This window comes from Xenopus laevis, chromosome 6L (assembly GCF_017654675.1).
Source record: "Xenopus laevis strain J_2021 chromosome 6L, Xenopus_laevis_v10.1, whole genome shotgun sequence".
Classification (NCBI taxonomy): Eukaryota; Metazoa; Chordata; class Amphibia; order Anura; family Pipidae; genus Xenopus; species Xenopus laevis.
In genome coordinates this window covers 19170992-19194839 of record NC_054381.1, presented here as the reverse complement: position 1 = coordinate 19194839, position 23848 = coordinate 19170992, and the positions used below count along the sequence as shown (strand labels likewise).

Genomic DNA, 23848 nt, shown 5'->3' with positions numbered 1-23848 from the left:
TGCAAGGCAGTAATTTTACCCACTGCACAACCTTTTCACTTGATAAATATCGTACGTAACATACTTTAGGAGATTATTAAATCTTAAATTTTTAAGATTATCAGAAGAAACCCAACACAGACCACCATATCTTCATATTGTAAAATACCATTGACTTCTACATGACCTCGACAGGTTTGAGATGGCAGATTTTCGGATTCTGACTTTTAGCAGCTTCGGGGTATAATAAATCTTGTATACTAATTAACCCACTAGAGGGGTTATGTAATAAAAGGCACTGAGTTTTCTCATGGGCAGTAATCTAAGGGCTAGTCCACATGTGGAGATTCGGGGAGATTTTGTCGCCTGGCGACTAATCGCCTCGTCTTTTGAGCGACTATCTCCCAGAACTGCCTCAGCGTTTTTTCCCATAAGCTATAATGAAAAGTTGCCTGTGCTAATGCACTGAGTAAGGCTACAAATGTATTGTTATTGCTTCTTTTAATTACTCATGTTTCTAGTCAGGCCCTCTCCTATTCATATTCCAGTCTCTTACACAAATCAGTGCATGGTTGCTAGGGTAATTTGGACCCTAGCAATCAGACGGCTGAAACTGCAAACTGGAGTGCTGCTGAATAAAAAGCTACATAACTCAAAAACCACAAATAGTAAAAAATGAAAACCAAATGCAAATTGTCTCAGAATATCACTCTCTACATCAGGGGTCTCCAACCTTTTTCACCCGTGAGCAACATTCAGATGTAAAAAGAGCTGGTAAGCAACACAAGCATGAAAAATGTTCCTGGCTGGTGTAAAATAAGGGCTGTGATTGACATGGGGTAGCCCCTATATGGACTGGCAGCCTACAGGAGACTCTGTTTGGCAGTTCATCTGGTTTTTATACAATTAAAACTTGCCTCCAAGCCAGGAATTAAAAAATAAGCATCTGCTTTGAGGCCACTGGGAGCAACATCCAAGCAGTTGGGGAGCAACATGTTGCTCACGAGATACTGGTTGGGGATCACTGCTCTACATCATACAGTTAATTCAATAGTGAACAACCCCTTTAAGAGAAGAGGAGCTAAGATATGTCATGGTCTCAGTAACAAAGAATGCCAGGAAAGGTTTGAGACCTTGTACTTTATAGAAGAGAGAAGGGAGAGAGATGATATGATATCAACGTTAAGGGAATTAACAGAGACAGGAGGAAGCAGAAGTTGGCTAGAACTATGGAACAGGACATGAAGAAGGGACACATAAGGAAACATTTCTTTATAGAAAGGTCAATTTAATATTTAATTGAGGACAAAGTTGACCCACTGATTCTTTTCTGCTGTCAGTGTCGATGGACTGGCTTGGTATGCGCAGAATTCCCACTATGTCACCATAAAGCCAAAGACTCCTGCAGAACTTCCAAAGTCAGCCAATAACTTCCCACCGTCCACTGGAGAGAGAGAGAGAGAAAATCATGGAAAATTAACAGATGGTCATGAAATTTTATACTACAAATGGCCTCATTTGAATATAAATGTTAACTGTGTTATTTCTCCCTTGGCATTCGCAGCACTTAAATTAATTGTCGCTGGAGCAGAAAATCATATGTAATCAGTCAGCGGATAATGAACAGCCTATTCCGCTGTACAGCCGCGGCCTTTCATAGATTTCTTCTTTTTTTAATGGAAAAATTATATTTTTAAAGAAGTGCAATCACGGGAAATGCATTTATCCCTTGTCTGTTTAATAAGCAGTCATTTTCTCTCCCTTATGCAGCATTTCAGGGTAATACCCATCATATATCCGCAATTTCCCATTTCTTTGAATAATTGTGTTTGTTTTCTAACTGAAGTGATTGCCTCGGGGTTAGTGGGCAATAAACAAATAGTTTCGCTTGCATGCATCATAGGGAAAATATACGCTGTTGGTATGAAGAGTTTATATTTATGTATAAATGCTCAGTAATACATATTAGGGCTCATTTAACAATGATGCAACAAGACTCAAATGCTGGAGAGCTAAGAGTGATATTGGCATTAGTAGGTGCAAGCTGTAGCCTTTAAACCCTGTACTTTACGTCTATATCCAGTTGTGCCATGTGTTGCTCACTACCTCCCACCCCTTCTGTATGCAGTTTTGGCCACATCTTCTATACGCAGTGCCACCCATCTCTTACCCCTTCTGTATGCAAAGTGTCCCACCTTCCACCCCTTCGGTATGCAGTGCCACACACACCACCCTCCCATCTTCAGTATGCAGTGCTGCCCACCTCCCGTCCCTGCTGTATGCAGTTCCACACACCTCCCTCCCATCTTCAGTATGCAGTGCCACCCACCTCCTGTATACAGTGCCACACACCTCTGCCCCTTCTGTATACAGTTCAGCCCATCACCAACCCCTTCTGTATGCAGTGCTGCCCATCTCCCTCCCCTTCTGTATTCATTGCTGCCCATCTCCCTCCCCTTCTGTATGCAGTGCTGCCCACCTCCCGCCCCTTCTGTATGCAGTGCTGCCCACCTCCCGTATACAGTGCCACACACCCTCGCCCCTTCTGTATGCAGTGCTGCCCACCTCCCGCCCCTTCTGTATATAGTGCTGCCCACCTCCCGCCCCTTCTGTATGCGGTGCTGCCCACCTCCCGTATACAGTGCTACACACCCTCACCCCTTCTGTATGCAGTGCTGCCCATCACCCGCCCCTTCTGTATGTAGTGCTGCCCACCTCCCGCCCCTTCTGTATGCAATGCCACCCACCTCCCTCCCATCTCCTCTATGCAGTGCCAACCTCCCGCTCACCTTGTGAAAGCTGCCGTGCTAGTTGCTATGATGAGCAGGTGTATAGACATAACCTTTAAGGGCAATTATATATATTATATTTTCCTGAAGAACAATTTTTTAATTATCCTTAACAAGGCTGCATCTTAGAACCCAGTGTAGTACTTTGTCAGCTTTAACAGAGCCACCAAGTGCCCCTGCTAGAAATGCCATCTAGACTGTATTTCATTTAACCCTGTCCATGCCAGGGTCTCTTTGATCTTGTATAAAAAAAAAAAAAAAAGGTTTAGGCTGCTCCAAACTCACCCCCTCTGTGTTCTTCTTAGTGTAGCTCCATTTTTTAGTTGCTGTAGTCCGGGTGCTCTGCCATCAGCGTCCCCACTGAAATTGCTCAAGGAATAGAAAGGCGGCACTCCGGTTAGATAAAAAAAGTGGTTTATTCCAACAGGTCACTGACCAACATCCCCTGACGCGTTTCGGGAGCAATGCCCTTAATTATAGGCTTCAATGATTAAGCCTATGATTAAGGGAGTTACTCCTGAAACGCATCAGGTGATGTTGGTCAGTGACCTGTTGGAATAAACCACCTTTTTTATCTAACCGGAGTGCCGCCTTTCTATTCCTTGAGCAATCTCTTTGATCTTACTGTGCTTTGCGCTCCTGTAACAGCTATTAACATACAATACCATTTTAAGGCAGCTCTGTCCAGCCACATCCTACTGTCAGGGATGTCAGAGAAATGGCTTTAGATTAGTACCTGTCTGATTTTTTCAGTTTTGGAGGTCCAAGTCACCCTAGGACTGATTTAAATACAAGACTGGAATAAGAATAGGAAATGGCCTGAATAGAGAGGTGATTAATAAAAAGTAGTAATGACAAATGTGTTAGGGATGCACCGAATCCCCGGTTAAAGATTCAGCTGAATACCGAACCAAATCCTAATTTGCATATGCAAATTAGGGGCAGGAAAGGAAAAAGTGGAAAAAAACTTCTTTTGTGACTAAAAATCACATGATTTCCGTACCTGCCCCTAATTTACATATGCAAATTAAGATTCGGATTCGGTTCGGACAGGCACAAGGATTCAGCCGAATCTGAATCCTGCTGAAAAAGGCAGAATCCTGGCCGAATCCCGAACCGCATCCCTAAAATGTGTAGCCTTTCAGAGCATTTGGTTTTTTTTGGAAATGCTGAAAGAGTCAGAAGAAGAAGGGAAATAATTCAAAAACTATAAAAAAGAAAAAAATGAAAGCCAATTGAAAAGTTGCTTAGAATTAACCATTCTATAACATACTAATAGTTAACTTAAAGGTGAATCACCCCTTTAATAATAATTTATTTGGGTAAATTTCCCCTGTACTGAGCCTTTGATGTATTCATTCCTTCTGAGGATGTTATAGTCTGTTACACCGGAGTGCTTTGGAGTGGCTTCTAACAGATGCCTGAATAATCTCCCTAAAGATGGGGGAAGTAAATTAAAAGTAGTTTTCAAACATCTCCTGTGATTAATTAACACGGCGCGTGATATAACGAGAAAGTGCACAACACAGCCAAGTGATGGGTGGGAATTATTATGAACACAAAGTGTCGTTTGCATTACCGCGGAATGAAGTGAGTTAAATTTATTATACGTGGGTGAGAACATGGCACCACTGTGCGAAAATAAGATTAATCAGCTTTAATCTCTCCATTAGAACGTGCCATTTGAATCCATCTTTAGAACAAGAACTGGTTGAGATTCTGTTAGTTCCTTCCCAGGGTGTGATGCGCGGTGTGAAATGATAATTTCACTTCCCATGGAACGGCTTTTCTATGCATGGCCCTAAGCACTAAGTGGGAGCTGCTTAAAGGAATTGTTCAGTATAAATATAAACTGGGTAAGTAGATAGGCTGTGCAAAATAAAAAATGTTTCTGATATAGTTAGTTAGGCAAAAATGTAATGGATATAGGCTGGAGTGACTGGATGTGTAACATGACTTCCTGCTTTGCAGCTCTCTTGCTTTCCACTGATTGGTTACCAGGCAGTAACCAATCAGAGACTTTGGGGGGGGCACATGGGTCATAACTATTTGCTTTTGAATCTGAGCTGAATGCTGAGGATCAATTGCAAACTCAATTGAAAAGCAGGAAGTTGTGTAATGTTCTGTTATGTTAGACATCCAATCACTCCAGCCTTTATACATTACATTTTTGGCTAACTAACTAAATTAGAAACATTTTCTATTTATTATTTATCTATTTATTTACCCAGTTTTTATTTTTACACTGAACTCTTCCTTTAAGCTCTAATTTATTCCTCAACTTCTTGTTTTCTATCACTATCACCCAAAGAAAGGAACTGGGACTATATACTGTATATTATACTTTTCTGTCCTATCCTACTGTCACATGTACCCACCACAAGGATTTCATTGCTTTTATCTTGTTATCAGAGTGATATTCTGAGACAATTTGCAATTGGTTTTTGGGTTATTTGGCTTTTTATTCATCAGCTCTCCAGTTTGCAGTTTGCTAGGGCCCACGTTAACCTAGCGATCATGTACTGATGAGAAAGGGAGACTGGAGTCTGAATAGGAGAGGCCTAAAAAGAAATATGAGTAATAAAAAATTAGCAATAACAATACATTTGTAGTGTTACAGAGCTATTGTTTTTTAGATGGGGTCAGTGACACCCATTTGAAAGCTGGAAAGAGTTAGAAAAAGGTGGCAAATAATTCCTAAAACCTATAAAAAAAATAAAAAATAAAGACCAGTTGCTTAGAACTAGCCGGTCTATAAAATACTAAAAGTTAAGTTAAAGGTGAACCCCGTCTTTAAAGGCAGTGGATCTCAAAATGAGGATTAGAACATTTAGGAACATATTTTCAAGTGCCTCTTCTGCCCCATTGACATGCATAGGATCATCACCCAAAGTCCTCTGATACCTGTCTGAAACATTGGAGCAAGAACCATGGCAGCGGATGAGGCTAGGGTGGAACAGGTGTGGTGCTGGAGCAGGGCGGGCATGGCCAATGTCTATCCAATTCCTTTGGATCAGGGCTGGCATCTGTCAACCTTGTTATTGCCTAAAGGTAAAAAGGAAAAGTAAGAGAAATAAGGAAAAAAAGGAGGGCAGGGGGGAGGGAAAGGGAAGTAAGAAAGTTAAAGGGAAGTAAGAAAGTTAAAGGAAAGGGAAGGAAGCTAAAGTGAAGGGAAGGAAGAAAGTTAAAGGAAAGGAAGAAAGTTAAAGGGAATGGAAGGAAGTTAAAGGGAAGGAAGAAAGTTAAAGGAAAGGGAAGGAAGTTAAAGGGAAGGAAGAAAGTTAAAGGAAAGGGAAGGAAGTTAAAGGGAAGGAAGAAAGTTAAAGGAAAGGAAGAAAGTTAAAGGGAAGTAAGGGAGTTAATGGAAATGGAATGAAGAACGTTAAAGGAAAGGGAAGGAAGTTAAATGGAAGGGTAGGAAGAAAGTTCAAAGGAAAGGGAAGGAAGAAAGTTAAAGGAAAGGGAAGGAATAAGGAAAGGACACATAAAGAAAAAAGTATCCAAATAGATGACTCCATTCCCAACAGCCCACATCTAATTATACCCATCAATTACTTTAAAACAATTTCATTTTTTGATGTTACTGTTCCTTTAACTTTAGTAAACTGTTACCAAAAATAAGGAAATATTGAATTTCCAAGAATGTCATTGTAGGGTAGCATTAAGGGTTGGTTCCCCTGGAGGCTCTAGCACAATCAAGAAAAGCCATTCAACAATGTTAATCCTTTTCCACCAAAACCAGACTTATCCATGAGATGGCAGTTATTAGTAGATGGCTGTTATTGGCTCCTGACAAAAGGGACATTAGATTATATAAAAGTTTTACTGGGGCAAGGACAGAAGATAATGGGGTATAATCATTGTATATTGCTGGGATAGGTCATCCCTATATAAAATATAATAATTATTTCATATTAGGGAGTGAAATAAAGAAAATAAAGTGCAGTTGATTCACTGTTCCATCACATAACAATACTGGCATCCCTAGGCTCAATATAAAAGACTACAGTAGATTTCAGTTTTGTAAAAGTAATTATACTAGCCACCTGCTGGAATATAGTGTTATTGCAAGAAGAAATTCTGAACACTTAGGGCTCTTACTGACGAGCAGTTGAAGCGGCGGAGCGCAGGAATAGACACATTACGTTTTTTCCAATGGGGCTGTACTCAAACAGGCGCGTGTAGGCGCCGAACGCAGGTTGAGAAAAAACGTAATGCGTCTATTCCTGCGCTCCCCTGAGGCTGAACGCAGAAAAACGGAACGCAGGGAAGCGCAGCTACAACCGCTCGTCAGTAAAAGCCCTTACAAGTAAGAACATGTTAAATAAAAATGGATGCCATTAGCCATTATGAGTCACTGGATTCCAATTAGGGGCTTTATTAAAGGGGTTGTTCACCTTTAAATTAACTTTTAGCATGGTATAGAGAGTGATATTCTGAGATAATTTGTAATTGGTTTTCGTATTATTTGTGTTTTTTTTTTAGTGATTTAGCTTTGTATTCAGCAGCTCTCCAGTTTGCTATTTCAGCAATCTGGTTGCTAGGGTTCAAATTACCCTACCAACCATTATTTGAATAAGAGACTGGAATATGAATAGGAGAGGACCCAAGTAGAAATATGAGTAATTAGTAGCAATAACAATACATTTGGAGCCTTATAGAGCATTTGTTTTAGATGGGGTCAGTGACCTCCATTTGAAAGCTGGAAAGAGTCAAAAGAAGAAGGCAAATAATTCATAAACTATAAGAAGAAAAAATAAAGACCAATTGAAAAGTTGCTTATAACACACTAAATGTTAATTTAAAGATGAACCACTCCTGTAAGGGGCTTATGTAGTAACAGGGGAAACGTTTGGAGTGTTTTAGAAACCCATAACAACCAATCAGGTATAGCTATATATGTATGTATAGCTGGTGATGTGGTGGTCATGCTATGAGTTGCTTTAAAGAGACTCTACGTCACTTACATGAGTAGGGATATGCTTGTAAGATACACTACCTTTATATACTCTACATTTCAACTGGGGTCACCCCATTGCCATGACAATTAGACCTACAGGCTCTAGTGCAAAATTTGTATCAGGCCCATCTCTGCCACCCCCTTCCTCATGCAGTATCTTGGCCAACTTCCACACACAGGGCCACTGGCAAGGGCCACTAGCCACACCTGTCCTTCTCCATGAAGCCACCTTAAAGCACAGCACCATGTCCTTGTCACTCTTGTCTGACCCCAGCCACAGGGGCATTTAAGCAGGACTTATGTTTTGCTCTCAGGACAAACGCACACTGGAAACTCATCTTAGTTCGGCCTTTTTCAGCACGATTCAGATTCGGCCGAATCCTTCTGCCCAGCCGAACCAAATCTGAATCCTAATTTGCATATGCAAATTAGGATTCGGATTCAGTTCGGTATTCAACTGAATCTTTCGGTACATCCCTGCTACAAACCCTATATACCATGTACTGCTACTATAGCACTTCTAAGAGGACAACTACCCCATTAGCGATAGCTAGGCCTTTAGATCAGTCTGAAGCCAGGAATTCAGACCAAGTAGCTAAATCTACACTAAGCACAGCTAGTTAATAATATCTGTAGCAAATGCAGAAGGGACATTTGTCCTTGAGGATTTGACATTAGGGGTCCCAGGCATTGCCGACTCACTAATGTTACTACACCATACAGCATGGACTCTGATAATTACAATTCAACAACATGATGAACTTAGTATCCAGGGCCGCCATCAGGAATCATGGGGCCCCATACAACAACAATTTCTGGGCTCTTTGGTCCTGCCCACCCCAGACTGTCCACAAGTGATGCAGACATCAGTGCTAGAACAGTTACCCCCCCATCACAAGTTATAAACAGCCATTGGTGGTCAGGGCCCACTTCAAGTTAAAAAAAATAGTTGGTGGACAGCCCCCCTACAAGTTTAAAAAAAAAACACTGGCAGCCGACCCCCAAGTTATTGGCAATCAGGGCCCCCCTACAAGTTAAAAAAAGAATATTGGCGGCCTGCCCCCTCCCCCAAGTTATAAACAGCCATTGGTGATCAGGGCCCCCTTTTAAGTTAAAAAAAAATTGGTGGCCAGGGCCCAACATAGAAGTTTTTAAAAAATCACTGATGACCTGGGTTCCCCATAAAAGTTTGAAAAAAGAAATTGGTGGTCAGGGGTTTAAAAAAAAAACACAAACCAAAAAAAAACAACAACATGTTTTCCGTGGAACTTACCTTTAAAGGTTTTCTTCATTCTCCTCTTCCTTCTGCAGTTTTCAGCTCCATTTGGTGGCTTTCGATGACTCAAGGGGGGCCTGGCTAATCTGGGAGGTGCAGCACGGCCAAGGCCCCCCTTATTGATGTATAAAAGTGTGCCACTAACCTCTTTATCACGGTCAGGCAAAAAGGATGCGCAAAATGAAAAAAGACACGCAGGCCAGGGCGGAGAGGGGACCAGAGGCAAAGAAGGTGCGTGTCTAGCGCCCCAGCTTTGCGCCATAGGCATGTCCCTACTCTGCCTACCCCTAGTTCCAGCCCTGCTCTTTATATTTCCAAGGTCTTTGCTTTACTTTCCCTTTTATTTCCCATGTCTTTTTTTTCCCAGTATCTGTTTTTATGTGCTTCTTACATACTTTTTATTCACATGATCCTAGATAGGCTTCTCCTGCACATTACTCTCTCTGACGTAACCTAAAACCATCCCTGGGATGAAGACAAGAGGCACTTCAAAAGTTGCCCAAAGATAGCACAATATGTGCAGCATAAAAAGTCTAAAAAATAAATGAATATATGTGAAAATATGCCTTTTTCAAATTTTCATTGTTTCGCATATTTTACCATTAAACAAAATGGGAAAGGGTCGCCCATTGCCAGGGGAGTAACTACAGAGGGGGGCCCAGGAGGTATAGGGGTCCCATAAGGCCCTAATACATATACAATTTCAATATATATTGGTAAAACAGGTCAACCTCTAGACAGCAGATTTCTGCCCCGAAATGGTATCAAATTATATCACCGAAAAATGCAAGAATGCTTAAGAGCCCAAAATCTGGTACCTGCTGGGGCTCATTTATAAACACTGGGCAAATTTGCACCTGGGCAGTTACCCATAGCAACCAATAAATGACTGGCTTTTTACAGGCAGCTGACGGTTGAACAATGAAAGCAAACATTTGATTGGTTGCCATAAGTTACTGGCCAGGTGCAAATTTGCCCAGTGTTTATAAATGAGCTCCGCTGACTTCTACACAAGTCAGTCCCATTGCATGCTGGGTATTGTAGTCTTACATTAAACTTGGCAGTCGTCAAATTGTTAAAAACTACATTACCCAACATGCATTGGGAGACATAGGATTGGTACATTAGAGCAAGAAAAAACTTTGGCAAGTACAAACCAGCCCAAGACCGTACCTTGGCTAGTTTGTACTTTCAAAATCAGTAGCCCAATTTGGCTCGAAACCCACCAACCTCTCAACCCTGTAACAGAGTCAATTGCTCAGCCTGGCAGCTCATCAGTACTAATCTCACGTGTTTCCTTCCCAGTCAGACCCCAGCCTACCAGAGCACAGGGTCAGCCAATGACATGCGCCCTAGCTTGAGCAGCAGCCAATCAGCGCGCCACATGGTAGGGGTGGGAAAGTGACAGGGCTGCAGGCTGAAGCCGGGGATAGTTGTGCGGCTGTGAGGCAGAGACATGATCAGGCAATGCTGGGCTGGGCTGCGGCTGTGCCGGTAAGTGGGGGGCACGGCAGATTATGGGTATGTGGTTATATGGTTATGTATATGGTTAATTGGGCCGGGCGGGGAACGTTCATTGCGTAAACTGTAAAAAAAGAACTACAATTCCCAGCATTCCTCACTTCAACTTACTATATAGAGCCATGCTGGGAGTTGTAGTTCTTTTCTAGCTGTTTCCCTGCTCTACCTCTATAGAGCCCAGATGTGTGTATAGTACAGCACTGGCCATGTCTGTATTGGGATTTGGGAACTCACAACCGGGACACTTTAAAGGGGAACTCCACTCAAAAACTGACTCTGCCTAAAGAAAGAAAAGGTTTTTCTGAGCAACTTTCCCATGTACATTAATCAGATTATTTCACGTTTATTCAATTGCCACTGAAAGTGCTGTCTAAACTATTGCATTTATATCTTGGCGCTGCTGGTTCAGACTCCTGAAACAATGTAGCAGTAATTAGCCGATTAACAGACTGGTGAGAGAACTGACCCCTGTCACAACTAGATACTGGCTTCAATTAGATTTGCATTTAAAGGGGTGCTTCACCTTTAATGTAACTTTTATTAGGTTATAGAACAGCCAATTCTGAGCAACTTTTCAATTGGTTTTCACTAGTTTTAGGGTAGGGACACACTGGGCGATTTGGGGAGTTTTAGTCGCCTGGCGACTAATCGCCGCGACTTTTCTCCCCGAATGCCTCCCCTCGCTCTGCGCCTGGCTAAAATGAAAAATCGCCTGCGCTAATCACACGCGGCGATTCGTTTTCCGAAGTCGCCAGAAGTTTCCTCGTGAGGCAACTTCGGGCGATTTCGGAAAACGAATCGCCACGTGTGATTAGCGCAGGCGATTTTTCATTTTAGCCAGGCGCAGAGCGAGGGGAGGCATTCGGGGAGAAAAGTCGCGGCGATTAGTCGCCAGGCGACTAAAACTCCCCAAATCGCCCAGTGTGTCCCTACCCTTATAGTTATTTGCCTTTTTCTTCTGGCTCTTTGAAATGGCCAACGCTGACCCCTTCTAAAAAACAAATGGTCTGTAAGGCTACAAATGTATTGTTACTTTTTATTCATCTTTTTATTCAGGCCTCTCCTATTCATATCCCAGTCTCTTACTTAAATCAGTGCATGGTTGCTAGGGTAATTTGTACCCTAGCAACCAGATGGCTGAAATTGGAAAATGGAGAGCTGCTGAATAAAAAGCTAAATAACCCAAAAACCTTTAATAATAAAAAATGAAAACCAATTGCAGAATATCTGTGTCTACATCATACTAAGGGGCAGATTTATCAAAGGTCGAGGTGAATTTTCGAATTAAAAAAATTTGAATTTCGAGCATTTTTTTTGTTTACCTAGACTAGGGAATAGTCCAAATTTGATTCGAATTTGAAAAGAAATTGGAATATCGCAATTTATCAAGTACTTTCTCTTTAAAAAATCGACTTCAGCCATTCACCATCAAAAACCTGCCGAATTGCTGTTTAAGCCTATGGGGGACCTCCTGAAACCTATTTGGAGTCAATTGGTGGACTCTTTTTTGGGGAAAAACTTCTAATCGAAAGCGCTATTCCTTCTATTCGAACTATTTGAATTCGGCTGAATACGGACATATGTGATCGAAAACGAACCTATTTGACCGAAAACTTCGACTTAATTTCGATTGTTCTTTTTAAATTCGAATTTCAAAGTTTATGAAATTCGACCCTTGATAAATATGCCCCTAAATGTTATCTCAAAGGTGAACAACCCCCTTTAACTTTAGCACCATGGAAATAGTTCAATAAATGTAGGCTGGAAAGTTGCTGAGAATTCCCGTGGATATCCCTTTAACCGCCTGCTCTATTACTGAACCACAACTCCCAGCGGTCAGAGGCTGCTGGGAGTTGTAGTTTAACAGCAGATGAATAACTCTGGTGTATAGAGGTGGTGAGACTGTTCCCATATACAGAGTGACATTAGACAGGTAGTTATGGATTACTGAGCATGTGCAGACAGTCTGCATGTAGGTTTTGTATAATATTTTTACATAGACTTTCCTTTTCCCTGTTGTACTGTCTGCCAGTGCCGCCATAATAATGTAGGCCGTGGCCTCTTATAAAGGATTAAACGTCCTAATGGGATTGTGAATGTAGCAGTGGAAAGTTGCAGGGATTTAGATTTTCTTTTATTATACAACAAGCAGGTTGAGTCAGGGAGCTGTGTAACTGTGACTAGTCATAATGACACAATGTAACGGAATCAGATTGGCCTCAATTGCAACATTGTTGCTCAGTGATACCAACATTTCAGTTGTCCTTGTTCTCTCCGGAGTCCCTGGAATCCTTTCCCATGTTACTGAAAGACATTCTATCCTGGAGCTGCTGCCAATCAGTCTTGTTTGCTTTCCTTTATCCGGCTGTTCATTGGTGGGATTGTGGCTCAGCATGATCAAGCAGTTTCTTCCCCCCCCCGTGCTGGGTCGTGATAAGTTTCTGTACAATCAGCTTCCCGATGACAAACTATAAGAATATTCAGAGAGTCGACAAGTCTCTATAAATATTGTTTTAGAGGAAACAAGGGCTTGATCCAATGTTGGATTCGAAAGGGGACCACAAACCCCATGTAGTCTTATAGGGGTGGTTCACCTTTAAGTTAACTTTAGTATGTTATAGAATGGATTATTTTATACAGCTTATCAATTGCCCTTCATTTTTTTTTTTTAGGTTTTGAATTATTTGCCTTTTTCTTCTGACTTTCCAGCTTTCAACTGGGGGTCACATACCCCATCTATAACATGCTCTGTAAGGCTACACATTTATTGTTATTGCTACTTTTTATTACTCATCTTTCTATTCAGGCCGCTCTGTATTCATATTCCAGTCTTTTATTCAAATAAAAGCATGGTTGCTAGGATAACTTTGACCCTAGCAACCATATTGCTGAAAAAGCAAACTGGAGAGCTGCTGAATGGTTCAGCTATAAGCTAAAATAACTGAAAAAGCACAAATAATAAAAAAACGAAAACCAACGGCAAATTGTCCTGGTATATCACAGAGGACTCCTGTATTTGTCTATATGTATTTTGTGGTCACAGCCTCATTGCACCCCCGCCTAATGTTTTTAATAATTAGTGGTGAGCACAACTTTCCCTTGTTTTTTATATATATATCTATATCTATATATATATATATATATATATATATATATATATATATATATATATATCTATATAATGTGTGTGTGTGTATATATATATATATATATATATATATATATATATATATATATATATATATATATATATATATATATTCACAAATGATGCGCACTCCGTTCCTTCATATTCTTTTTTCTTTTATTCCATGATATATGTTACATTAACGTTTCGGTTGTGGTCTTCAACCTTTGTCAAAATGTTCCCTGAAGCACGCAGCATCCGGGTTCCTATAGAACGTTCATGCCATGAACATTCTATAGGAACCCGGATGCTGCGTGCTTCAGGGAACATTTTGACAAAGGTTGAAGACCACAGCAATCACAATACATTTGTAGCCTTACAGAGCATTTGTTTTTCAGATTGGGCTCAGTGACCCCCATTTGAAAACTGAAAAAGTAAAAACCAAATAATTCAAAAACTATAAAAAAAAAAAAAATGAAGTTCAATTGAAAAGTTGCTTAGAATTCGCCATTCTATCATATATTAAAAATTAACAAAAAGGCCACCACTTTAAGAACCCTTGAACGTTAGAGAAGGGTTTGAAGGACAAAGGGTTAAATGCTTAAACCCGCCCCCTCCCCTGCTTCCCGCACTGTTTCTCTGCACATTACATTAAATATTCTCTGAGGTAACCTAAAACCATCCCTGTGATGAAGACAAGTAATAAGGGTATTAAACCAGGTTTAATTGGCCACAACTGCCAGATCCCTCCGCTATGGGCGCGGGTAGATGCCGGCTGGTTCTACAGCGTCAATTGCTCAGCCTGGCAGCTCATCAGTACTAATCTCACGTGTTTCCTTCCCAGTCAGACCCCAGCCTACCAGAGCACAGGGTCAGCCAATGACATGCGCCCTAGCTTGAGCAGCGGCCAATCAGCGCGCCACATAGTAGGGGGTGGGAAGGTTACAGGGCTGCGGGCTGAAGCCGGGGATAGTTGTGCGGCTGTGAGGCAGAGACATGATCAGGCAATGCTGGGCTGGGCTGCGGCTGTGCCGGTAAGTGGGGGGCACGGCAGATTATCGGTATGTGGTTATGTTCCGGAAGTCAAGGTGGATCCTTCGTAGTAATGTCAAACTGGGCCGGGGAATTTGCATTGCGTAAACTGAAAAAAAAAAAAAACTACAATTCCCAGCATTCCTCACTTCAATTTACTATATGGAGCCATGCTGGGAGTTGTAGTTCTTTTGTAGCTGGTTCCCTGCTCTACCTCTATAGAGCCCAGATGTGTGTATAGTACAGCACTGGCCATGTCTGTCTTGGGAACTCACAACCGGGGCACTTTAAAGGGGAACTCCACTCAAAAACTGCCTCTGCCTAATGAAAGAAAAGCTTATTCTGAGCAACTTTCCCAAGTACATTAATCAGATTGTTTCACGTTTATTCAATTGCCACTGAAAGTGCTGTCTAAACTATTGCATTTATATCTTGGCGCTGCTGGTTCAGACTCCTGAAACAATGTAGCTGTAATTAGCCAATTAACAGACTGGTGAGAGAACTGACCCCTGTCACAACTAGATACTGGCTTCAATTAAATATGCATTTAACTTTACCAAAGTGGGAATGGTTTAATAAATGCAGGTTGGAAAGTTGCTGAGAATTCCTGTGGATATCCCTTTAACCGCCTGCTCTATTACTGAACCACAACTCCCAAATTCTCTGCCCATAATCTAGCTGTCAGAGGCTGCTGGGAGTTGTAGTTTAACAGCAGCTGAATAACTCTGGTGTGTGGGGGGTGTATAGAGGTGGTGAGACTGTTCCCATATACAGAGTGACATTAGACAGGTAGTTATAGATGTAGAATGAGGAGACATTACTGAGCATGTGCAGGCAGTGTGTATGTAGGGTAAAGGGTTACACTTCCTAATGGGATTGTGAAGGTAGTGGTGTGTATTACAGGCAGAAGTTACTGGGACTCTTAGCAGAATCTTCCCCCCAAACAATGGGAAGCTCATCACAAGCCTATCCCGGCATTGCAAAGGGTCAGGGACCCACCAGGTGATCCAAATTTCTGCCCTTGCCAAGAGTAATAGGATCGTTTTTGTTAAACCCCTGGTACAGGGTGACTAGCGTCTGTGCAGCAACTGCTCATCCCAAACTAGGTCTGGACGGAGAATTAAAATAGGCCCTGGCATTTCAGGTACTCAGAGGCCCAATCAGCCCACATAGAGGCCCAAACAGCCCCCACCAGACCACTAAATACTGACTTTCTATGGGACCTTATAGCTGCCCCTCTGGCATTTGCAATAACTCACAGATTGCCAGTCCAGGCCTGCTCCCAAACCCTCCAGTGCTCAATGATGGGGCACAGGAAGACCAGTTAGGGTGAGATTTTGTTTTTTTTTAATTATATGTTGCTGCCCTGGGTACCCTTTGGACTATGTAATGCTGTCACATGACTCACTGAAACATGTGTATTATAATAAATAAAGTACCCCCTGTTGCAAAATATATATATGTATATGCCTGGCCATTTATATTTTCACTCCTGGCTGTAACTACTGAAATAAAGCAGCAGCCACTAGCTCATTATTCACTTTCGAGTTTACGTTTAGTATGATGTAGTAGTGTCCCCAACCAGTAGCTCTGGAGCAACATGTTGCCCTCCAACCCATTGGATGTTGCTCCCAGTGGCCTCATAGCAGGAGCTTATTTTTGAATTCCAGGCTTGGAGGCAAGTTTTGGTTGTATAAAAACCAGGTGCACTGCCAAACAGAACCTCAATGTAGGTTGACAATCCACATAGGGGCTACCAAATGGCCAATCACAGCACTTATTTGGCACCCCAAGAACATTTTTCATGCTCAAGTTGCTCCCCAACTCCTTTTACTTCTGAATGTTGCTCATGGGTTCAAAAGGTTGGGGATCCCTGTGAGAGAGATATTCTGAGATAATTTGCAATTGGTTTTAGTTTTTTATTATTTGTGTTTTTTGAGTTATTTAGCTTTTCATTCAGCAGCTCTCCAAGTTTTGCAATTTCATCCGTCTGGTTGCAAGTTTCAAATTCCCCTAGCAACCATCCACTGATTTGAATAAGAGACAGCAATATGAAAAGGAGAGGCCTGAATAGAAAGAGGAATAATACAATGTAGCAATAACAATACATTTGTAGCCTTTCAGAGCATTTGTTTTTAGATGGGGTCAGTGACCCCCACTTGAAAGCTGGAAAGTGTCAGAAATAGAAGGCAAAAACTATAAAAAATTAAAAAATGATGGCCAATTGAAAAGTTTATGCTTAATTGTTTTAAGAGTCGGAACCAGAAAACAGAAGGGTTCAGGCAATTTTGCCTCCAATAGCAATGACATTGATGCAGTGAGTATGTGTAATGAAAGTATATTGGGGGACTTAGATTTTCTTTTATTATACAACAAGCAGGTTGAGTCAGGGAGCTGTGTAACTGTGACTAGTCATAATGACTCAATGTAACGGAATCCGATTGGCCTCAATTGCAACATTTCAGTTGTCCTTCTCTCCGGTGCCCCTGGAATTAGGGATGCACCGAATCCACTATTTTGGATTCGGCCGAACCTCTGAATACTTCGCAAAAGATTCGGCCGAATACCGAATCCGAACCCTAATTTGCATACTGTATGCAGTTTAGGGGTGGGAAGGGGAAAACATTTTTTACTTCCTTGTTTTGTGACAAAAAGTCACGAAATTTCCCTCCCACCCCTAATTTACATATGCAAATTAGGATTCGGATTCGGTTCGCCGGGCTAAATGATTCGGCCGAATCCTGCTCAAAAGGCCGAACCGAATCCTGGATTCGGTGCATCCCTATCTGGAATCCTTTCCCATGTTACTGAAAGACATTCTATCACGGAGCTGCTGCCAAGGGAGTGTGCCCAGTCTTGTTTGCTTTCCTTTATCCGGCTGTTCATTGGTGGGATTGTGGCTCAGCATGATCAAGCAGTTTCTTCCCCCCCGTGCTGGGTCGTGATAAGTTTCTGTACAATCAGCTTCCCCATGACAAACTATAAGAATATTCAGAGAGTCGACAAGTCTCTATAAATATTGTTTTAGAGGAAACAAGGGCTTGATCCAATGTTGGATTCGTAAACGGGACCACAAACCCCATGTAGTCTTATAGGGGTGGTTCAGCTTTAAGTTAACTTTTAGTATGGCTAATTTTAAGCAACTTTTCAATTGGCCTTCATTTTTTCTTTTTAATAGTTTTTGAATTATTTGCCGCCTTCTTCTAACTCTTTCCAGCTTTCAAATGGGGGTCACAGACCCATCTATAACAAATGCTTTGTAAGGCTACACATTTATTGTTATCACTACTTTTTATTACTTGTCTTTTTAATTGGGCCTTCTGTATTCATATTCCAGTCTCTTATTCAAATCAAAGCACGGTTGCTAGGGTAATTTGCACCCTACATTTGCCAAAACTGCAAACTGGAGAGCTGCTGAATAAAAAGCGAAATAACTGAAAAACACAAATAATAAAAAATGAAAACCAATTGTAAATTCACTAAATATCACTCTCTACATCATACTAAAGGTTAATTTAAAAATGAACAGCCCCTTTAACACCAATGTAGCGTCAGATTGTGACCTAACCCAGATGTGAAAAGTGCCCAGGAATATTGCTCCCCCCACTATGCTGTTTTCATTTGTATTAATCTGAGATGTGTAGCTGGATAATGTTGGGCCAATCAAGTGGACTGTATTTTATAGCCCCAAGCCTTATCCATACTGAGTAAAACATGGGACCTTAGATTAGGGCAGGCACCTTCTTCCATTTGTCTTTTTAAAACTTCGCTCTTAAACTTGAATGTAACTGTACTTTGTATTTATTATTGTCAACCCCTGTTCTACTAATTTATTGTTCTAATGTGCAGTGCTATATAAATACAGATACAGGTATGGGACCTGTTATCCTAAATGCTCGGGAATTGGGATTTTCCTGATAACGGATCTTTCCATAATTTGGTTCTTCATACCTTAAATCTTCTAGAAAATCATGTAAACATTAAATAAGCCCAATAGGGTGGTTTTACTTTCAATAAGGATTAATTATATCTTAGTTGGGATCAAGTACAAGCTACTGTTTTATTATTACAGAGAAAAAGGAAATTGTTTTTAAAAATTTGGATAAAACAGAGTCTATGGGAGACGGCCATTCTGTAATCGGAACTTTCTGGATAATGGGTGTCAGTGACCCCCATGCCTGCTTTATCCATTAGGACAGTGAGTGTTTTCCTTCGTCCAGTCTGCTGAACTGTGACCTAACTACCCCCCTAACTATTCCGGGGGGACCTTGTCACTCTCTTCCAGCTACAGTCGGCTGCACATTGACCCTCCTAACCTGGCTTGTCACTCACACACCATCTTTATTTAGAGACTTAACATGCCATGCATTTCTGCAGGAGGGTTTGTGCTATACCTGTGGGTGTGGATAATTGTGTTGGTTAAAGGAAATGTTCACCTTTAAATTAACTTTTAGTATGATGTAGAGAGTGGTATTCTGAGAATATTTGCAATTGGTTTTCATTTTTTATTATTTGTGTTTTTTTCAGTTAAGCTTTTTATTCAGCAGCTCTCCAGTTTGCAATTTCAGCAATCTGGTTGCTAAGGTCCAATTTACCCTAGCAACCATACATTTAATTGACTAAGAGACTGTAATATGAGCAGGGGAGTCTGGAATATGAGCAGGGGAGTCTGGAGTATGAGCAGGGGAGTCTGGAGTATGAGCAGGAGAGTCTGGAGTATGAGCAGGAGAGTCTGGAGTATGAGCAGGAGAGTCTGGAGTATGAGCAGGAGAGTCTGGAGTATGAGCAGGGGAGTCTGGAGTATGAGCAGGGGAGTCTGGAGTATGAGCAGGGGAGTCTGGAGTATGAGCAGGGGAGTCTGGAGTATGAGCAGGGGAGTCTGGAGTATGAGCAGAGGTGTCTGGAATAGGAGCAGGGGAGTCTGGAATAGGAGCAGGGGAGTCTGGAATAGGAGCAGGGGAGTCTGGAATAGGAGCAGGGGAGACTGGAATAGGAGCAGGGGAGTCTGGAATAGGAGCAGGAGAGGCCTGAATAGAAAGATGAGTAATAAAAGGTACCAATAACAATACATTTGTAGCCTTACAGAGCATTTGGATTTTAGATGAGTCAGTAATTCCCATTTGAAAGCTGAAATTAGTCAGAAGAAGGCAAATAAATCAAAAACTATAAAAAAAAGAAAAAATGAAGACCAATGGAAACGTTGCTTAGAATTAGCCATCCTATAACATTCTCAAAGTTAACTCCAAGGTGACCCGCCCCTTTAAGCCACAGTAAATTGGAGCGGGTTTCCCTCCTTCCCATGCCTCACATACTATAGAAATATGCACAGGGTCCTTTTACTATTGCGCTTGACTGACCATCAATTTTTACACCAGGAATATCAATGGAATCGCAAAGTAATCGGGCAAAACAAAAAAATACAGAAGTATAATTTTGTGTTCATCTCTCTCTCCTCTGCAGAGCTCTGTATCAGACTTCCTACCGGTGGCACGGCAAGTCGGCGTGTGAGAGAGCCTTACGCTATTCACCGGGAGAGTCTATCCACGGTTTTACTGTAAACGAGGTAACTGGATCATATCCCGCACTCCTACTTTGTATGTGCACTAGGGATGCACAGAATCCAGGATTCGGTCCGGGATTCGGCTGAATCCTTCTGCCCGGCTGAACCGATTCCGAATCCTTATTTACATATCCATATTAGGGACGTGGAGGGAAATCGAATTACTTATTGTCACAAAACAAGGAAGTAAAAAATGTTTTCCACTTCCCACCCCTAATTTGCATATGCAAATTAGGATTCAGATTCGGTTCGATATTCGCCGAAGGATTCAGGGGTTTGGCCAAATCCAAAATAGTGGATTCAGTGCATCCCTAATGTGCACCTTTTCTACAAAAACCTAAATGAATGAGCTCATGTCCAAAAGTGTATTTTCCCATTAACTGCCACTATTTCAGTCTTACAGAGAAGAATATGTGGATTGTTTTTCTTTTCAGTGGGACTCTATGGCAGTACCATATGTCAGAGCTTTCTGGATAATAGGTATTGTTTTTGTTCCACATTATAGGTAACCCCAGTCCCTGAATTGTTTTTAACTGCAGTCAAACTCAGCCATGACAACACCGGTGCCAAATACTTGCACGTCGCCAGAGAAGATTCCAATAATTTATTCAGGTATGGAGCCACAACTGTGCTACAACTCTCCTAGACCCTGACATATACTCACAGTAATGGCCTGTCTTAAAGGGCATGTAAAGTCAGAAAAGTAAAATCCCATTTTTACTTTCTTTAATGAAAAGGAAACCTATCTCCAATATACTTTAATTAAAAAATTGAAACCTGACTGTATGCAGTGAAATTCTTCCTTCATTTACTGCTGTGGATAGGAATTGTCAGACGGTCCCTAACTGCTGAGCAGGGAAACAATCATACTTATGAACAGCAGGGGGAGCCCCCGCCTAACTTCCCAGCCATGCAGAACTCAAGCAGCTTTGTTTGTTTCCCTGTAGAGCAGTCGGCGAATGTGTAAAGATTTGTATTGGATTCATTTTTGCCTTTACATCCTCTTTACTGTTTCCAACTCCAGCTGCAGGGACAAAGATCATGGAGCCAGATTTAAACAGATAAACTGGGATTCTATTTGGAGGATTATTTTGCTGCAGCCACTGGTTCTGCAGAGTTGGAGAAAGTTTGTATCAAACAATACAAAAACTATAAAATCCACATTTGATTACATGACAACACAGGACCCAGTGCAGTCTGTATATTCTGATTATTAATCAGTCTTGCTGTATCGACTTCTGGCAGATATTATTTGACTTGTGCTGTTTTGATAATTTATGACGATCCCTAAGCAGCCCAGACTACACTGAGCATGTGCACAGTCTTGGTCTTGCAAAGATGTATAACAAAGTTACAAGATGGTGACCCCCTGTGGCCAACTTTGAAAGCATAAATTATTTGTTTGATTAGTCTTGTGGTGCAGTAAGTTCATGTTTATGTTTAGTATACAAAATACAGCATTTCTAGCCTATTTTACACTTTACTTCCCCTTTAAAGTGGTTGTTCACCTTTAAATTAACTTTTAGTATGATGTAGAGTAGAGAACCTAACCCGCCCCCTCTCAACCCGAACCCGGCCCAGCCCGCTACATCTCCTCTAGTTATAGACCCTCCTGCCCCGCAGCAACGTCATGAAAGGGGCCAGGCAGAGTCTATAAATTCAGGTTATGGAAGCTGGCAGTGTGAGGTCGCGGTTGGTGGTGACCAGAAGATTTTTTTGCTGTAGCCAGCCCAATCCTGCCTCACCTGCGGGTTTCAGGCCCGTCTGCATACCACTAGTAGAGATTGATTTCTGAGACCATTTGCTTTGCGATTGGCTTTCTTTTTTTTTGGTGATTTGTGGCTTCTGAGTTATTAAGGGGTCCGTTTACTAAAGTGCGTTAAAAATATTCGCACAATTTATAGACAGAATTTTCGCCAAATATGTTATCGCCAGTTTACTAACCTGCGGTAAATATAAATTTGCGAATTTTCTTGCGCAAGAATAATTGTTCGCCAGTTATCGCATTCGCTGAAAATAACGCTACGTACATATTAACGCTTGGTTTACTAAACAGCGAAATGTGTTATAGACAAAATTAACGCCAGAATATTCGCAAACTTTTACCGCCATCTATGTACTGGCGTAAAAGTATTTTTTTCGCCAGAAAATTCTCAAGGGGCAGGAAATATCCCATAATAATGGGTTTTTTTTACCCATAATTCTTTGCTGACAGGAGGGAGATCTGTAGCTATTGCTGACAGGGTGTTTTGGCTTCTGCTTCCATGTGGTGCAACAGCAGCAGTTTCAGCTCAGAGGTGTATTATTGGCAGCGGCATCACAGTCCAAGGATTCGTCAGCCTCTACACTTTTTTGGTTTCATTGTGATTGGCTACATTAAACTGTGCATTTCTATGAAGCAAAGAGATTGACTGGTATCATTTCCTATGATTCTATTGGCAGAAGAGTTTATATGATGCAGACATGTTTGATTGGTGTCACTCTGGTAATGTTGTTGGATGGTATAATCATCAGTCAATAAAGTTTATAAGTTTTGAAGATGCATTTCTGGCCATAAATGTCACAGTAAAAATTTCCCATAATAACCGCCATAAAACAAGACTATTTTATAGCATATATATTCGCAAAAACTTAATTTTTCGCCAGAAAATTCGCAACTCGCTAAAATTACCGCTAACGTAAGCTGGTTCCTTAACGTAGTTACCGCAAGTGATCACAATGACTTCTGAGCGCATCGCTGTTTAGTAAACTTAGTCGCTGCGAATATTCTGGCGTAAAAATATTCTCAGCGATAACATGCGGAAACTTAGTCAGATTTACCGCACTTTAGTAAACGGACCCCTTAGCTTTTTATTCAGCAGCTCTCCAGTTTTGCCATTTCAGCAGTCTGGTTGCTAGCATCCAAATTCCCCTAGCAACCAGGCATTGATTTGAATAAGAGACTGAAATATGAATAGGAGAGGCCTGAATAGAAAGACGAGTAATAAAAAGTAAAAATAACAATAAATGTGTAGCCTTACAGAGCATTTGTTTTTTAGATGGGGTCAGTGACCCCCATTTGAAAGCTGGAAAGCGTCAGAAGAAGGCAAATCATTTAAAATATAATATAATATAATAAAATATAATAAAGAAAAAAATTAAAACCAATTGACAAGTTGCTTAGAATTAGCCATTCTATAACATACTAAAAGTTCAACGTAAAGGCGAACCACCCCTTAAAAACAACTTTCATTTCAATTGAATGGATACAAACAAGTGCATCTGTTCTTTTGGAATTATAATAGGGTCTCTCTTTGGCATCCTGGCCCCCCAGCCCTGTGCAATCAGGATCTCGGAGCACCCCCAATGCTCAATGATTTTCTACTTTACTACTATTAATTTAATTATGAAAACTGTTGTTTATTTTCTCTCCTCAGTGTACAGTTCCGGACAACTCCCCTGGACAGCACGGGGGTCCCACACATACTGGAGCACACTGTGTTATGTGGCTCACAAAAGTATCCATGTAGGGACCCCTTTTTCAAAATGCTCAACAGATCCCTCTCCACATTTATGAATGCATTCACAGGTAAGTGCTGACACTCCTGTACCACCAAAAAAAGAG

At 41.3% G+C, this 23848-nt stretch overlaps 1 protein-coding gene and 1 long non-coding RNA gene across 4 annotated transcripts in view; one reads left to right on the top strand and one right to left on the bottom strand.

The window, feature by feature from the left end:
* Nucleotides 1-1000: 1000 nt before the first annotated feature.
* On the bottom strand, nucleotides 1001-10332 carry LOC108718754. Of its 2 annotated transcripts, none has more exons than XR_001936059.2 (3): nucleotides 10235-10332; nucleotides 5673-5813; nucleotides 1001-1423 (listed from the first exon to the last, which is right to left on the bottom strand). It is a non-coding gene; the product is annotated as an uncharacterized LOC108718754 (long non-coding RNA). The 2 variants fall into 2 exon arrangements; XR_001936060.2 differs by lacking the exon at nucleotides 10235-10332 and adding an exon at nucleotides 9002-9824.
* Nucleotides 10333-10380: 48 nt separating this feature from the next.
* The window catches only part of pitrm1.L (pitrilysin metallopeptidase 1 L homeolog), a 45264-nt gene continuing 31796 nt past the window's right edge, over nucleotides 10381-23848 (top strand). Inside the window, exons 1-4 of one of the 2 annotated variants that reach the window (XM_041565267.1) lie at nucleotides 10381-10498; nucleotides 20145-20247; nucleotides 20750-20856; nucleotides 23661-23812. In XM_041565267.1, the coding sequence (XP_041421201.1) occupies nucleotides 10461-10498; nucleotides 20145-20247; nucleotides 20750-20856; nucleotides 23661-23812 (400 nt within the window). In that variant the 5' untranslated portion in view covers nucleotides 10381-10460. 2 annotated transcript variants of the gene reach the window in all.